We start from the raw sequence: 16,210 nt of genomic DNA on the forward strand, positions 1-16,210 counted from the left end.
CTCAGCAAAAAAGGTAATTTATTTAGTTCAATTAACTATTATTACGGGGAATTAGATATGAAGCATAAACAAGAATATATAAAATATTAATACACAAAGAATAGTATTCATTAAAATACTGGCTATAAACATACAGTAGTGGACTTTTCTGAACAATGGGCGTATTGGCCAGTTGTATGTAAAAGCAATGTTCATATTACCAAACTTTAAAAAGTTTTTACAACTAAGTGATCAAATTATTAAGGTGTTAGGGTTGTATTTTTAATTCCAAAGGAATTTCTAATAAGTTCTATACCTTTCTAAGTTCTTCCTTATAGCTGTCTACCTAACAGATGCTGTTTTCTCTGAATATTCAGTCAAACTCTGTCTGGTCCCTGAATGTTTGATGACTTTTTAGCACCAATTTTTTGGTCAATGAGTTGATTCCTCTTGCCAGTGAGAGCTCATCAGAGAATAAGGAAAGACATTATGCCATTTTGTTGGGTGATTAAACTCCTGGGATAATGAGAAGATGAAACAAACCCAAATATTTAAAATGCAAATAATTACTAGCAACAAACCTATTGATAAAAACTGGCTTTAGTTTGGAAAGAACTGCTTTGATGAGGAGGTAAGAATGGAATTAGTACTATGCATAATGGCCAGCCTGCCAAGCCTTTCTTAAATTCTTTTATAGAAGATGTTTTTAACTAGCATGGAAGCAAATGACTACATTTTATATCTACCCACCCTGACTGCAAGGTAACTTTTTATATATGCCACGTAATCTGCACCTCCATTCAAGAAAAGTTAAAAAGCAGTTTATAGAGATTTGCTTACTCTGGGGGAACCCTCCAAAAGGCAGGGGTGTGCTCTGTCCCTTTGTCATGTGTCCCCCTTCCTGCATTGCTACTGCTGCCCTCTGCTCTCACATGCTAATTGAGAGTAGCATCATGAGCGCTACTGTAAGGGTTCCTAGCTGTGCTCTGAGCCCTGGAATGAAGTTGCTGTATCGCTAAATAGCTTGACCTGTGAAGGAGGAACCTACTTGGATCACCTTGATTAAGATTTTCAAAATGCAAGGGCTGCAAGCACTATTCCAAAATCCACACTTATGCTGCTGAATCTGTGGCCTGTCAAGGGGCTCGGCACATGCTGAACATCAGATCTTGAGGAGCTGATAGTAAGATAAAGAGCCCGTGCTTTTCTCTTTCCCGCATTAACTCTGCGGTTACTCAAGGGCTAAAGCTTCCCGAGGGCTGAAAGGCGTTGGGTGTCCAATCCCTGACCTTGAGTGGAAATTGGGCATTGCAAATTTAGGAGCTTGAAAATACCAATCCAGCTATCCTTCATGGCTGATGTGCCTGGGATGCCAGAGAACATCCCATTTTCATGAATGTGTATCATAGGAAAAGGAAAAATCCCTTCTCAGTTAACAAGAGGGGAAGCGAGAGGAAGAGTATCTTGTGCTCTCACGGTAGACTCAGTTCCCTATCTCCCAAGCCCTGGCCTTTCGAAAGAAACAGCTCCAAGATAAGTGAGCAGGGTGTTACAGAGTCTGCTCCATACTAAAGGAGATGCTCTGTGATTTTTCCTCCATGTCACTTCACATCATAGCAGCTCACTAAGGTAGGCCACAGGAGGACTCTTTTGCAGGTTTAGAAGCACCAGTCTAGAGCAAGGCCAAAAAGCGTCCCGGTTCTGTGGAAGTCTCTTGCTATCAAGTTTTTCCTATCCCCAACCAGAACTTAAAAAAAAACATCAAATCCTGGAAAATGTTCCCAAGCTATAAATATTCTTCCTCAAATTGATATGGTTTACCTAGGAATGTTTCCTTTGGATTATTTTGAAGCGTTTGATTTTAAGCACTGAAGGAGGGCTTTATTAAAGGTAATGTAAGTTGTTAAATGCAATGTCATTTAGAAAGAAAATATAGAAACCAAACCTTTTGATAACTATTTTGGGGGGATAGAAGGCAGAAAAAGTAATTCTAGCTTTCCTTTTACTGTGAAAAAAAAAAGTCGCAGCTTTACTGAATTATTATTTTTTATGGGATAAACAGCAGCAATTTGATGAATTTCCTGATGAATGGTCCTCATCTTGAGAAGCAGGTTGATGTGCATGGATCCTGCCACTAGTCCTTCTGAGGCTTGCTCAGATATCCATGTTTGCAGCTGGACTTGTTGCATTAGTGTCAAAGAAGTAATAATGATTAGCATTGAAAATGCCCCAGGTGGAACTTAGTTCCCTTTTCAATGGGGGAGAGGAAGGGCAAACACTACAGGGGTGGGGTGTCTCTGGGTGTCACTTGTAGACCAGCTGCTTTTTCTATGATTACTTTCAACTACATTTTGTATAAAAGTCTCATAGAATTATAGAAGCACATGAACGGCAATAAAAAAATATGGACATTTGTATGATCTTTATAAATAAACAGCACAGCAAGAATTAAATAGAACACAGACAAAGGACATTTATACAGGCATGAACTGTTACAGCTTGTTCTCCTCAAAGAGTATCTGTGCGTAGACTGTCGTACTGGGAATGCCTTTGGCTTCCTGAATTGGCTTCATAAGTTCAAGTTCAGCGTATGTTAAATTCTCCTCTGCAATTTTTGGCTAGGAAACAAACAACAAATTACAGTTACAATGTCATTATCGTTGAATGTAAAAGTCACTTCAAATATTCTATAGAATGGGGTGTATTTCTTCTCTCACACATGCTAGTTCTACTCTGCTCATAATAAGCTTACTCTGCACCAAAGTTAGTTCAAATATGATGAAATAAAAATATTTTTTAAAAAGGAAACATTTAAGGAAATAGGAGATAGGATTTTTAGCTTCATGTCCAATTTCTCCTTGTTTCTTAAACATTGATCGCTTTAATTTGACAGTTCAAATAGTGCACATTTGAAAGATGTCTATTAGCAACATGTTTGGTCACTTTTATCTTACATTTCCCAATTTAATTTTAACTATTCACAAATTCCACAATTTGAAACATATGTGCCAGGTTTGCTTGCCAATTACATCTTTAATCACTGACAGTCACAGTACCTCTCATTATGTTTCTTAACAGAAAAAGTGTGTTAATGTTCTGCATAAGGTGGCAAAAAAAATGGGTTGAGTTGTTACTGTCATTCCAGGGGGATTTCTTCACTTTCGTAAATTGCTGTGGCTCTGTTGTCCTCAAATTTAAGACTAAAATGGACTATTTAAAAATACATATATACAAAAAAATCAGCCATGCAATTTGTTGTAGTCACAAAGTTCTACCTTATAGAAAAGTTTGCATTTCTAAGACCAAGAAAGGCTTTGCCAGTTGTAAATTGAAAACTAACTCAAAGTTCATAAACCAAGGTTTCCATACAGTATTTAAGCCTTATAATGAAAAAAAAAAAAAAAAGTATTTTCCAATGGCAAGTTTCCTTAAGTTTCATTTACCGCTATTTATTCCTTTCTGATTTAACATAAATGATTTCTGTTTCCTTGAAATGTGCTTGAGTAATTATTATATTGTCTTCTGGCTAAAAAGATAAACATCTAATATCCTCTGAAATCAGTCCCTGTGCTCCCCTGCTTCCTGTCTTTTGCACTTTTCTGGAATCCTTTCATTTTGCCTTGACGGTTGCTGACTCTCTACATTTCAGATTGTTTCCCTCTGGGTGGATCAGCTTACAATTTTCCAGCATGAATTTAATCTTATTTCTTCTATGTAGATCTGATCCTGAAATACTTTGTGCAGCTGCTGCTGCAAGGAGTATCACTGAAGTCAGCTGATTGTACATGTGAGTAAAGACCATCTGCAGGGCTCTGTGTCTGCAGGACTGTAATCTATGCAATTCTTCACATTGTCTTCCCCACCTTGCATGGGTAGTCCTATTTGCTCTCCGCTTCTGGTCCTCATTCACTACTAAATGCTCCAGTGTTAACCACACAAAACTTCCTGTTTTTGTGGATTTCTCTGCTGTTATGATGTAAAAAGACTTCCTGTAGACTGCAACCTGATCTCATATGTAACACAGAAAGAAAGTCACATTTCTTTGTTCAAATAATCGGAGTGAACTAAAACACATATAGAAAGACATCCATGCTATCCTGGCTTAGAGTTAAAATAAAAAGTTAGAGAAAATCTGTCAGCTGCTCCGATTAATTATTTTTTTTACATCTCTCTTCTTTATATCCTGAAAGTATCTATGCATTTGGTTTTGCCTTTTTGATATGTTAAAGATTCCTTTTAAGACTTCAAAGCTATATCTACCTATCTTTCCAGTAGGAAGTATGCCAGCTAAATGTAGAAGCTAAGTTGATGCTGGACATTGCAATAAAAACAGCAAATACTGAAGATTTTATTCTCAGTGTGAGATAGCAGATCTAGCCTCTATTTGAAGGTAACAGTAGTTTTACTACTGACTTTAGTGGAAGTCATCTCAGCCCCTGAACATCATGATATGATGCACACAAAAAGCATCCTAAAAACATATCTGATAAAACTTTCCAAACAACTATTGATCACTGCCAGAGTAAAACTCCACATTTCCTAGGACTGACCCAGTACACCTTTTGAAGTAGAACTATTTTCATTGTTCTGTAGAAATCAGTTGCTCAGGGCATGCTAAATCTGTATATGCTTTCTTCTTTGCTGTTTAATTGCATTTCATATTATGTTTCCATTTAGAAAATGTCACATCCTAAAATAGCCACCTCAACGCCCAGCTCATGTAAATTTTAGAACTAAGATTTATGAAATCATATTGGCCAGGTGTTTTATTGTGTTAACTCAAAATTGCATTGTTTTCCAGTGTAGATTATCTCTTTATTCTTACTTTATTCTATTTATGTTTGGATATGAAAAATAACACTAGATTCCCCAAAACAGGTCATTGGGCAGTAGTGGCTGATGTGTTGTTTTCATACATTTTTATGATGTTCCTATAGTAAACATAATTTAATAAAACCAAAACACACTAAATAAATAATTGCATCTAGAAAAGCAATAAAACCAAATAAAATTAGTACTTTCATAAGTGGAAAAGGTACTTCAATTACTGCTACAAGCAACAGCACACCATAAAATGTGTAGAATAATTTCCCTTATGCATATTTCTAGTATGTAATAATTTGATTGAAAATATGAGGAAACACACAGGAGGTTCAAAATTGTGAAGGGTATACAGTTTTCAGCGAAGGATGTGTAATAACAGTGCATGGAAGCCAACACTACTATAAAGTACGTATGGTAGCCAGGGTTGTTTTTTCGTGCGCTTTTCTGTACTTCATTTATCAACCATATGTTTAATTTAATTTTGATAGTTTGTTTGTCCAAAAACAATTTTTTTGAACAGGCAGGGAAAGAAAACTAATTCTATGATTTCATCTCTCATTTGGATTGGATACCATTTTGGCAATGTCAGCCTGGAATCCTGCCACCACCTCCTTTTTAGAACAACAGGGTGACTTTAATAACTGATCTTAGAGGTGGGACTGATACTAGGACAGAAGAGGAAGAGACAGCAAATGACTGGCTGTTCGCCTCTTTCTTTCCATCCCAGCTCTTCATCTAGGGGGTCATTGGGATTTCTATGGCTACAGTGTCGTTTCCTGAAAAATTACATCATTGTTCTTAAATTATATGGAAATGATTTATTCAAATAGAGTTCTTTTCCAAAGTGGCATTTCTAGATGTAGACTTCTATCTTGTGCATCTGTTTTCATCTTGTCTTGGGATCATACCCTTTGAAGAAATATAAATTAGGAAGAGTCATCATTTTCCAGTGTATCTTCTGGCAAATGCAAAATGATTCTTCTTCCAGATCTCTTCCAGTTTAATTTTAGTTTATTCCAGTCACAGGGCTTCCCTTGGGCAACTGTGTGAAATAATTCAGTTATAGGAACATTTTCTCAAAAAACAATCTGCAAAGTCTATCACGAGAATATCTAAAAGAAACTTAAATGTGTGTATACTCAGTTTTGTTTTTATTGGGTTTGTCCAGTATATAAATGTGTTAGAAAAGACCTGGAAGGGTTGAGATTTTAATGAAAATTACTCTGATTTTTATGTCATAATTACCAGGAATGTCAATTTTGCTCTTCCTTGGCTTAGCTGGGTTGTTTCTTGGCAGCATCGAGGATGTTTACTGTGAGAACTGTCAGACTGAAAGTTTTTAAGTTTTAACTAAAACCACTTCTATCCACATTTGTAAATAGGTATAGATAAAACAAGCAAATAATAACCTCATAATTTTAACTTGTCTGGAAAAACAACTGCTGCCAGCTTTCACTCATGGATTGCTGTAGTCTTTGCTCTTCCATGACCTCAACAGTTATTGTGAAAATGACAAAATGAATGTGAGTTTCTAATTTAAAAAAAATAATAATCCCCTGATTCTAGCTTACTATCAAAATAAGCAGACAAGGGCTCGCTTGCCTATTCACTTCAGTCTTAAATACTTAATTGACTACTGCTGCAGATATTTGCCTTGGAATTCAGTGTCTATATGATTGCACGTGATGGAGTTGTTTGGGATATGATGCAGAATGACTTTAATTAGGGATGAGAGTAAGAAAATTACACTTATAGACCAAATTGACTTGTCACCTTTTACGTTTTTGGGGTTTAACAGGCATATTTCAAGAAAGTTCCAGTCAAGAGTTTAACAATTCCTGCAGAATTCCTGCAGAAACATTAAAAACGAAACCCTACCCTCACTGCCAGGTCCCGTGTTTGTGGGTGAATGGATTAGGTCAAGCCTTGCCAATTATGCATGTTTGCTGCTCTGAATACCGGTACAGGGGAAATTGTCGCCTATGGGCTAGCCACACTGCTGTTGGGTGCACGCTGCAAGAAACGCAAACGGGAAAAGTATGGAGTCAAGAGGTGGTGGTGAGGTTTGTTTGGCACAGTCTCTAGCAATTGTGCCTTTCTCCAGGTTACTCCACAGCCCGCTGCAGTGACACGATGTAGGTCTCTCTTAGCAACAACATGCTGCAACTACCATTTTCCCTCTCCCTTTCTTTTGCATAGTCCAAACTCAGAGTTTGGGCCTTTTCCTTTTCATATCTGAGACACTGTGTTTTGTATTCATGCTCTGCACATCGCTCCCCAGGGAAAGTGCTGATACTGTCCTGATGGCACGGCTCGGGAACGCCTGAGCACACAGAATCAGACCGTGCCCAGGCAGAACTCTGCAGGCCAACGGGGTGGGCTCAGGCATCGGGGCAGACTGTTGCTGCTCTCTGTGGGAATACCCTGATGGGAGAGAACTATGTGCTGCCTAAGGAACAGGGGCTAGCTTTGGAAGAGAGGGACTTCAAAATGACTTCTGCAGACTTTTGCGAAAAACCGAAGCTAGATCTGCAAGATGAATTATTCCTCAGAAATGCAACTGCTGGCTAGTAAGAGCTCTGGAATATCAACAGAGCCATTGTGCTCTCTGTGCCAAGGCTGAAAAATATTACATTGGAAAATCGTGGAGTAGGAAGTATGATTTTTGGTGGCACTATCAGTTAAAAAGGATAGTTTCTTTCCACTAAGATGTCTGGTTTTTAATCCCTAGAAGAGGCTTCATCACTGGAAACAATGTCTGTGTCGATTTGTGAACCCTCTTTCAGCACTGCATCTAAATTTTGCTTTTAAATCCCACAGAAGTTACGATAACAACATCAGGGACAAAGACAAAGGTGATTCACTAAGGCCCATTGAATCATTTTATTTTAAAGAAACAGAATCCCATAAATATAGAGCTGGTAGTGTTTATATGGAGTTAGTCAGTCCATCTTTCTTCATTAACAGAATTAAATGTACCTAGCAGAAGTTTGTCCAGCCTGATTTAACAGCTTTTGCAGAATAGTCCCTTTGTTAATGCTTTATTCCTTTTACAGCTGCAGAATTACTCCTAGATTCTGAACCAAACCAACATTGCTGGAAATCAGGATTATTTCTCTTTATCCTTCAGAAAGGTTCAAGGACTTTAGTTTTCTAGTGAGACACATTTTTTACTCCAAAGGTGTTATCGCACAAAAATCATCTGCTGTGGGACTTTGTAAATACACAATCCTTGGCTCAATTCAAGCAAGAGCTTTTCTGTATTTACACAAACTGTTCCTTCTTGGGGCTGAAGATAGCAATGAAGGATCTGAATGTGAAAGCAGGCATAACTCAGATGTTTTGAATATGTTGTATTCTGAGTTTCAACTTGAATGTGTAAATGATATCCGTGAATAAATATTCCTAAGGACTTCTCACATCCTAATGAAAGACTGATAAAAAAGGATTATTTATCTGACAGAGAAAAGAATTATGTGGACTGGATGAAAATATTCAAGAATCGCAGGGAGTCAAGAAAAAAAAGTTCAATTCTTCTTTGTATATCATATGTAAAATGTTACTTGAAGTCTGTGGAGATCAATAATGCCTTGAGAAATTGAGGACTTAAATCACAGATTGTTACATGTTGTGGAGAAAACAACTCTTCTAACAGAGGGTGGCATAGCTTTTAATTTAAAATCATGCAGGCGAAAAGGAGACCCGATTGTTCTCAGATCTGAAATATATGAGGTTACTGAACAGTATTTCACTTTCTTTGTTTTTCTTAAGGAAAGGGACAGTGGAGTGGTACCTGCATGTTAAGACTATTCAGGAATTCTACTAGTCATGCAAAAAGCTGACTAGCCTACCTTTCCTGGCTAGCTAGCTTGGTGAATAGGTATAAGACTGGCTTGAATGATGTAGTACTTAATTGTAAGATGAAAAAGAGATCATTCACTTGCACATCTAGACCCTTCCCCAGAAGGACTCTAAGTCACTGGTTCTGGTATACAGTGGGTCTGCTTGCTTATTTGCACTCCTGAAACCTAAATGTTGAAACGATTTTTCTGATGAAGGAAACTTCAGCTTCTGGGCAGCTCTAGGAGCACCCTTCTTCATTGCTTGATTCAGGCGTATACACTGATGTAGAACAATGAGCTAAACATGAAATAAGCTTAATTTTGCTGAATACATGCAGAAGAGACCAAATCATGTCTTTCTCAGTTCCACAAGTGTCAAACACCCGTCAAGCTCCTGCTCAAAACAACACCCTTCTGCCTCACAGACACAGGACAGCTGTGCTTTGGTTGAATGCTTGCAGATCCCAGGCTTTCACATGCTTTTCTGCTGAGTAAGCGCTTCCAGTGCAGGGACTGTCCTGACATGCACTGGCTGGCACTCAGCACATTGTCAGCACTTAGCCTATAATGATAAATAAGGATGGATTTTTCAAAGCTGGGGTGGGTGGGGAAGAGAGAGAGAGAAAAAAAAAAAAAAAAAAGAAAAAATCTGAGTGTTTCATTTCTGATACATCTGTAAAAGCTGGGAATCCAGATCTCTGAGCTGTCACCAAAATGACTTCCAGAAATTTCCCTCAATCTTAGATAACCATAAGCTCTTCCAGTTTCTCAAGTAGCTTTTACATAATCATCATCAAAAGAAAATCTCAGCAATCATGTAGCACCAGGCCTCCAGTGATCCAAACCATGCTGAGACAAACAGTGCTGTCTGTGGTGCATGAGCTGTGGGTAGTGGGATGCTTCTCAGAAATAGCTCCAATATGGTCTCTGGAAAACCTCTGATCCAGAAATCACACAGGACCAATGCATATTCTGTGCTGGGTAACAGGAGAAACCAGATACGCTCTGGTAAGGAGATTCATCAATGCAGGAGCTGCTGAAGCCAAATTGTATGTACTGTGTGCTTTACATTTACAACACGTTGAAAGAACTAGACCCAAGGGGATCATTTATAATATGGGATGCATTTATCTGATTTCAAAGTGGGATGATTTCTGACTTGGCAGAGGCCGCAAAAGTCAGAGGCAGAATCAGGAAGATTCCCTGTATCCTGCCTTATCTGTGCAGGTAGTCTTTCCCTTAAAGTTTAATGTGAAGATGATGAAGTCAACAAAAATTTTGCATACGTAAAGATTGCAGAATTTGGTCTGACTTGAAATCAAATTATTTCCACTAGCTCCACACAAGATCTTCTAAAAGTTTGGTGATGCAAACCTTCATGAAGACACTGAAACCTTTTCATTTAGATGTTCTGCACCTAAAACTCTTGGACTATGACAATGAATCTCTAGGAGGCAATGAAAGGCTTACCAGAAAATTCGTTTGAAGAAGTATAAGATTTGTCTCTACCAACTCAAAGGGCTAAGTACTTAAGGCTGTGGTGGAACAGCCCTTAGAGAGACAGATTTGTGAGCCCCTAGAATTTTCGTCTTCCTAATGACTCTCTGTGCTTCTTACATGCTATAAAAACCATCCCTTTTTGCATTTCAGCATCTCTATTTCCTTTGATCTGTACACATTTCTCATTGATGCTAATAGAGAATGACACTGATGGGGAATATTTTTGCAACAAGGGGAGCATAGAATTCTTGTTCTGGCTAAAGCAAAAGCAATATGACATAAGCGGAGTTTTTAAAAGACTTTACTCAAGGCTGTGCAACTGAACATGATATTAGGCTTTCTCTTTTTTTTAATTTTCATTGAGATTATGTCCATATTTTATCCAGGTTATTGTATTCTTGTAAAATTATACTGCAATCCACTCTAGCATGTTAACAACAAAAGAAATTCTCTAGCTTATTATAAACATCTTTCAGGAAACCAGAAGCACATGTCCTCTGGAAATAATTTTGCTGGTATTTAGGTTATTACAAAAATTTTCCCAAAACACTGGAATTATTTTGTAATGTTCCCTTATAATCAAGCTTGTTTGCTTAGGTTTTCTAGAATATTCTCCTAGTGTGGTATCTTCTTTGGATTGCAATGGGAAGCTGCAGAAGAAGTCCAGATACTCAGCAATTTGAGTCTGGCTTTCCAAGGGCTATTACCTAGCAACTATGTAAAATCTGTAAAAAAAAAACTAGTGCAGACAGCAACTCTGAAATAATTGCAGTTGAAAAGAAAAAAAATCTCTTATCCTGCAGAAAGTTGGCAGGGTGGCGATAACATTTTTTCTTGCCCCAAAGCAGATTGAAAATTTTAAATCTGAGAAATTTTTGTGAATTAAGAAAATGAGGAGACATGCTGAAACCAACAAAATGTTCCATTTTGATGAATTTGAATTCTGTAATTGTTACCATTTCATATCTTTGTTGAATTTTTTTTTTACTTCAGTTAGTTTAGGTTTCTCACTAAAAGAAAATTTAAAAGAGAAAAGAATGATTTTTTTTTTTTCCCTGAGAATACTAAAACATGGGGGTTTAAACAAATGGGTTGTGGAGAGAGGCAAGAGAAATGGGAAACAGCTCTGGGGAGTGTCCTGCTCAGCTTCTGAATGTGCCTTATGGACTGTCTTGGGTTTAGTTTTCTGCCTTTTAAGTACCACTAGCTGAGTTTGTGTCTTGAAAATCCCTTGGACAACATTTGTTGAATTATTTTTCAACTAAAAGCTAACTCTCACCCATAGATTGTGTGTTTTCTGGAGGCTGTGATGTTTCTTCAGGTGCACTCCAAGGTAACGTGTGAAAGGGAAAAGAGCCACGTATGGAAGCAGCTGCCAGACTCGAGTCTGACAGCAAGGCACTAACACTGAGGCTGCTGGTGGCACACGGGTGCTCAGTCACGCTAGGGAAAACAAAGCAGATCTCAGGGTTTGAGAAGGGTTTATTGCTGCTCTCCTCCAAAGAGCTTGAACCTTGTCTGGGGTTCCATGGTGGGAAGGGAAGAGTAAATAGCTATTGTGGCCCCCATCTCTGGATTTATTCCAGAAAGAAAAAGCATCTGGAAACAGATTTACCTCAAGTTCAGTGTGTTGATGTGCTTTATTGACCTGCAGGCAGAGTCTGAGTGCTTTAAGCGATGAGAGCTTTTCCTAGGATGGCCGAAGGTTAGCGGATCTCTGGCATAGCCATGTGCTGGGACACAGTGGCTAACACAGTTTTGTTTGTTTTTTTTTCATGGGCTTTTAAAACTTTACCTCTTCCTTTACTGATACCTTACTGGTACAAATGGAGGCTGGCCAAGGCACAACCCCGGTGTGACCAGGGAGGAGAGGTGGGCAGCATGCCCAAGAAGCAGCATCACACGAGATTTAAGCTGAGCTGGAGCCACCTGGCACTGTGCCCAAGTACCCTGGGCTGTACCCTGACCATGTTAAAAGAGCAGAGAACATTTGCTGACAATTGGTGGGAAGGTTCCCAGTTCCAGTCCTCATCTGAAAGTGAAGCCATCACAGAGGCATTTGTGTTATTCACACCGCCTAACTTTAGACAGCCACCTTCACTCAGGTGCCAAAGTTAGGGAGTTAGTCACCCTGGGCTCTGCATCGCCAGCAAAGGGAGAAAGGATCCCCCCGAAAGGCAACATGGAGCATCTCATCAGGCTCCTGCTCTGACTCACCTCTGCCTATTGACTGCACAGGGAGCCCTGCAAGCCAGCCTCGTTATAGGGCAGCTGAGGTTAGTTGGTATAAAACTGTCTCTGTTACCCTAGATGTCTTGGCCAGGTACTGCTTTGTTACTAAAGCAGAGAAAAATCTGCCCATCTATCTGATCTGTCTGGCAAATACCCGCAGGTTTGGGGGTTTGTTTTGTTTTTTAACAGAAACTCATATCCAACAGAAACCACATCTGAGTTTTTCTTTTCTTTCATACAAGCTCTATACATATATTCATTCCTGCAACTTCAGCTATTACTGACTTACACCACTGTGGGGCGGAATCAGGGCCCTGGTTTTGACCTGAAATGTCTCAAAGGCAGTGTGATGGTGTGGTTGTGCTTCTGCCAGTAACGGATGTTTTTTTTCCAAAGCGCCAGCTCCCAGCAGCATGTGAGAATCAATAGCAGGTTTCGTTTAAGAGCAGGCTAAATTTGTAGACACAATGACTGCAAGAAAGCTGGAAAACATAATCCACTGTAACCTAATGCTCCAAATGAAAAGGGCCAAGACAATTTATCACTTTAAGAAATATTACTTTATAAAAAAACAACAACAGTAAAAAAAAACACTTGTGTAATTTTTATGCTAATTTATAGCTTCTGAACCTGGAGTTCTGGCAACATTATGGCAATTATATTGAGAGAATAGTATGGAGAAAATGTTATAGAAAATTACTTACCAGGATCAATTTTCTTTGAGGTTTCAAGAGCTTGGGCTTAGGAAAATTATTGGCTATTGGAGCTGTGGAAATAAATATTAAGGGGTCATTTCATGTTATTATAATTCACTGTCATTTTTAACATATGCATTAGAAATTTATAAATTACAGATTTATAGCAGATTAGGAGTAAATAAATATATGTAGTTACACTTTTATAAAGCTTAACTGTATTTCAGATAACTTGCTTTACAATGAAGCATAGGGCTTATGAATCGGAAAAAATCATGATTAAAGAATCTGATATACAAATCATGCTGTCGTGTGCAGAAGCCAGAGAGCAAAGACACCTCTTGAGGACTGGTCGCTTGTGATCTGATGCACAGAAAACTTTTGGCTCCTCTCCTTCCCCTCTGCCAGTGGGTCAGCACTGGTGGCAGTGCTCAGAAAGCACACCCAAGACTTTGTGTGATTGACCCCAGAGGCAACCCCAAATCCTCTTTGAAAATGAGATTCCCAAAAGGTTGATCTTTATCTGCTCATCTTGCTTGACTGCTCAAGTGCACCCCCACTTTTTAAGAGAGCAATATGCTGGCTTCCCTCACCAAAGTGAGAGTTCATCTTGCCTACCTCTGATCCTCCATTTGAGTGTGAATGTTGTGGCAGAGGTCCTGCTCTCCCCTCCGTTACAGGGGGCTGAGGCCTCTGGCCTAGACTGGGTGACAACCCTTCCATACCTAAGGCCACGGGGGTGCGGGCCTGGTCCCAGCAGCAGGCACTGGCCACGTCTTCCCCCACGGACGCGTTGCCCACAGGCGGGGTGGTTGCAGAGTGCCGAGGCCTGACATCCCGCACACTGCTCTCCTCTGTGGCTGTGCCTGGGGTTTGAAATACCCCTGCCTCTCTGTTTTCATACCTTTTGCTGGGATGGCGGGCGGCTGCTCCACTTTCTCTTTCTTCTTCTTTACCTTCTTGGGCTGCAGAGGGGACATGCTTGTCACGCTGGTAACAGTCTCCCCGGAGCTGCAACGCAGAGACCCGGGTGTGAGGGACAGGTGAAGGCAATGCAGGGAAAGATGCCTTGTCCCAATGAGTTCATGCAAGCAGACTCATCACCTTCCACTTGAGAAAGCCCCTGCCCAACAACTTGGATTTTGACCTGGGGCTATGCTGAAAAACCTCTTACAGGGGGCTGCAAATGTTCTGGGTCCTGCATTTCTTCAACCGTGCAGCCTGGCTGAGAAACTCTGGAGCCTGATCTTTCCTGACATAGAAAAAGCAAAGTGCCCTTAAACCGGGTTTACATAAGACTCAGTTCATTGCAGCTATTCCTTAAAAACACGCATGATCCTGCTGCTGTCCCCAGGTTATGCCTGTACCCTTTTGTTGGCTAGGGCCAGGGCCATGGGCGGGCTGGAATAAGATCACACAGGCAGCCCATGGCAAAGCAAAATCTTAGGGGCTAAGCCGGGCTGAGTGGTCAGCAGGACAGGAGAGTGTGCAGCGTGCCTTGAGGTAGCTGGTCCTTCAGATGGCTCACAAAGCTACGTTTGAAAAAGGCAGCTTTTTACAGGAGGTTCAGTGTGTATAATATGTGCTGCAGTCTCTTAACTCCGGCAATTTGCATGCTCCAGTATGTCCATGCTGAGAAAGCAGTGGTAGATGTGAGGGAAGAGTACAACAGTTGTATTATAAACAGGGTCCTAAAAGAGGGCTTCTGTGCCTGGACTATTATAGCTCATCATCCTGCAGCAGCTGTTTTGTTATGCTTTGTTTCATTCTGTTTTACCCTTAGCATGTCCCAAGCCTGAGGCAGTATAACCTGCTCTGAACATTTAGAGGCTCGGATATGCGGCCAGGCTGCAGAGACTTGATCTTGTCACCGTGTGTCAGCTGTGCCAACTGACTGTGCAGGTGCTCCTCGCTTGCAACTAACGTGAAATAAAATTGTATTGGCTTAACTGGGAGTGAAAGGAATCTTATCTTACAGCTGGGGTGGGAGGACAGCGTATAGGGGTCAGTTAAATGATGGGGGGGGGGGGGGGGGTGGCAAGCAGCAGTTGTTGGGTGCACCTGATGTGGGCCAGCCCTAGGAAGGGCACAGGGTGGCTGTGGGGATCATCCTGGGGAGCTGCACCATGCAGTGGGACCCAGCTGGGGGCTTTGTGGTAATAACATAGGTGACATTGAATTATCTGAATTTTAAATCATTTGTCCCAAGATGCTGTTCCTCTCTAGGTTATTTTGTATCAAGAAACATTTTCTTTTTATTAATAGAATTAAATATTCAAATTAGGCCAAAGTCTCAATGAAAGTTAAGATGTCTCAGCTATTGCCTACACAAGAGTAACAAAATAGGAGCCGTTATCATTTTACACAGCTGTACATCCAAATGAACGCCACTAGCATTGGTGAAATCACTCTGGATTTACACGTGAGTAGATTAAAAAAACCTCTGGTTTGCTGATTATGCTAAATTCTGTTCCTTGTATTCAGCTGAAGACATAGGTTTGCTGCCAAACTTTTAAAAAAGTGTTTAAGAGGTAAAATATTTTCATGATTTATAAATAAATCACATCAATTATGTAAACTGAGGGTTGCATTAAAGTGATTTTAAAGTGTGCCTGCACAATTGTGAAACTCTCCCACAACAACCATTTGTTTCTATATTAAAATCAAAATGTTAAATTGTTTAAAACCAGCAGGAAATGAAACTGTCCTGCCTAGCTCCATCACTCAAACACAGCAAGCTGCAAAGGACAGAGAAAAGGGGGGAGGAGGTGATTTTTTTGAAAATGTTTTTGGTCATTAAGATAGATGTGTAGCTTAAAGATATTATTGTCCTGATATTGTTACTTTAGGTGCAATATATTAAAAGGCTTAGTGTTAGTTCATTGCATTAGTTTTTTGCACTGTTTTGCCACTGAAAAAGTGAAGCTACAGAACCCTGTATTTGTGGCTTATGCTTTACTTTTAAGTGCCAGGCCTATACAGGGTTAACTGATTCTGGGAGATAAAATAACTGTACTTGCTGTCTCCAAACTGAGCTCCTCAAACTAAACAAGGAGGCTCAGAAATAACTCCTTGGCTCTGAAACACTGTCTCTTTGTGAGCTTGTCTTGTTCTGGGTTGAAGAAGAAAGTTACTTTT

The 16,210-nt window shown here is 39.8% G+C and overlaps 2 protein-coding genes across 6 annotated transcripts in view; one reads left to right on the forward strand and one right to left on the reverse strand.

Moving 5' to 3' along the window:
* VSTM4 (V-set and transmembrane domain containing 4) overlaps positions 1 to 16,210 on the reverse strand; it is a 36,723-nt gene continuing 20,513 nt past the window's right edge. The window contains exons 6-8 of one of the 3 annotated variants that reach the window (XM_083843400.1): positions 13,977 to 14,083; positions 13,082 to 13,143; positions 1 to 2,597 (exon numbers count right to left, since the gene is read on the reverse strand). In XM_083843400.1, the coding sequence (XP_083699526.1) occupies positions 2,472 to 2,597; positions 13,082 to 13,143; positions 13,977 to 14,083 (295 nt within the window). In that variant the 3' untranslated portion in view covers positions 1 to 2,471. The other 2 variants (XM_083843402.1, XM_083843401.1) reach the window with 2 other exon arrangements.
* LOC310902209 (cardiac-enriched FHL2-interacting protein) overlaps positions 15,083 to 16,210 on the forward strand; it is a 113,003-nt gene continuing 111,875 nt past the window's right edge. For all 3 annotated transcript variants that reach the window (XR_014586560.1, XR_014586561.1, XR_014586562.1), the window contains exon 1: positions 15,083 to 15,494. The gene's annotated coding sequence lies outside the window, so the exon portion shown is untranslated. The remainder of the gene's footprint in view (positions 15,495 to 16,210) is intronic.

The sequence above is a fragment of the Anser anser genome, assembly GCF_964211835.1.
Source record: "Anser anser genome assembly, chromosome: 7".
Lineage (NCBI taxonomy): Eukaryota > Metazoa > Chordata > Aves > Anseriformes > Anatidae > Anser > Anser anser.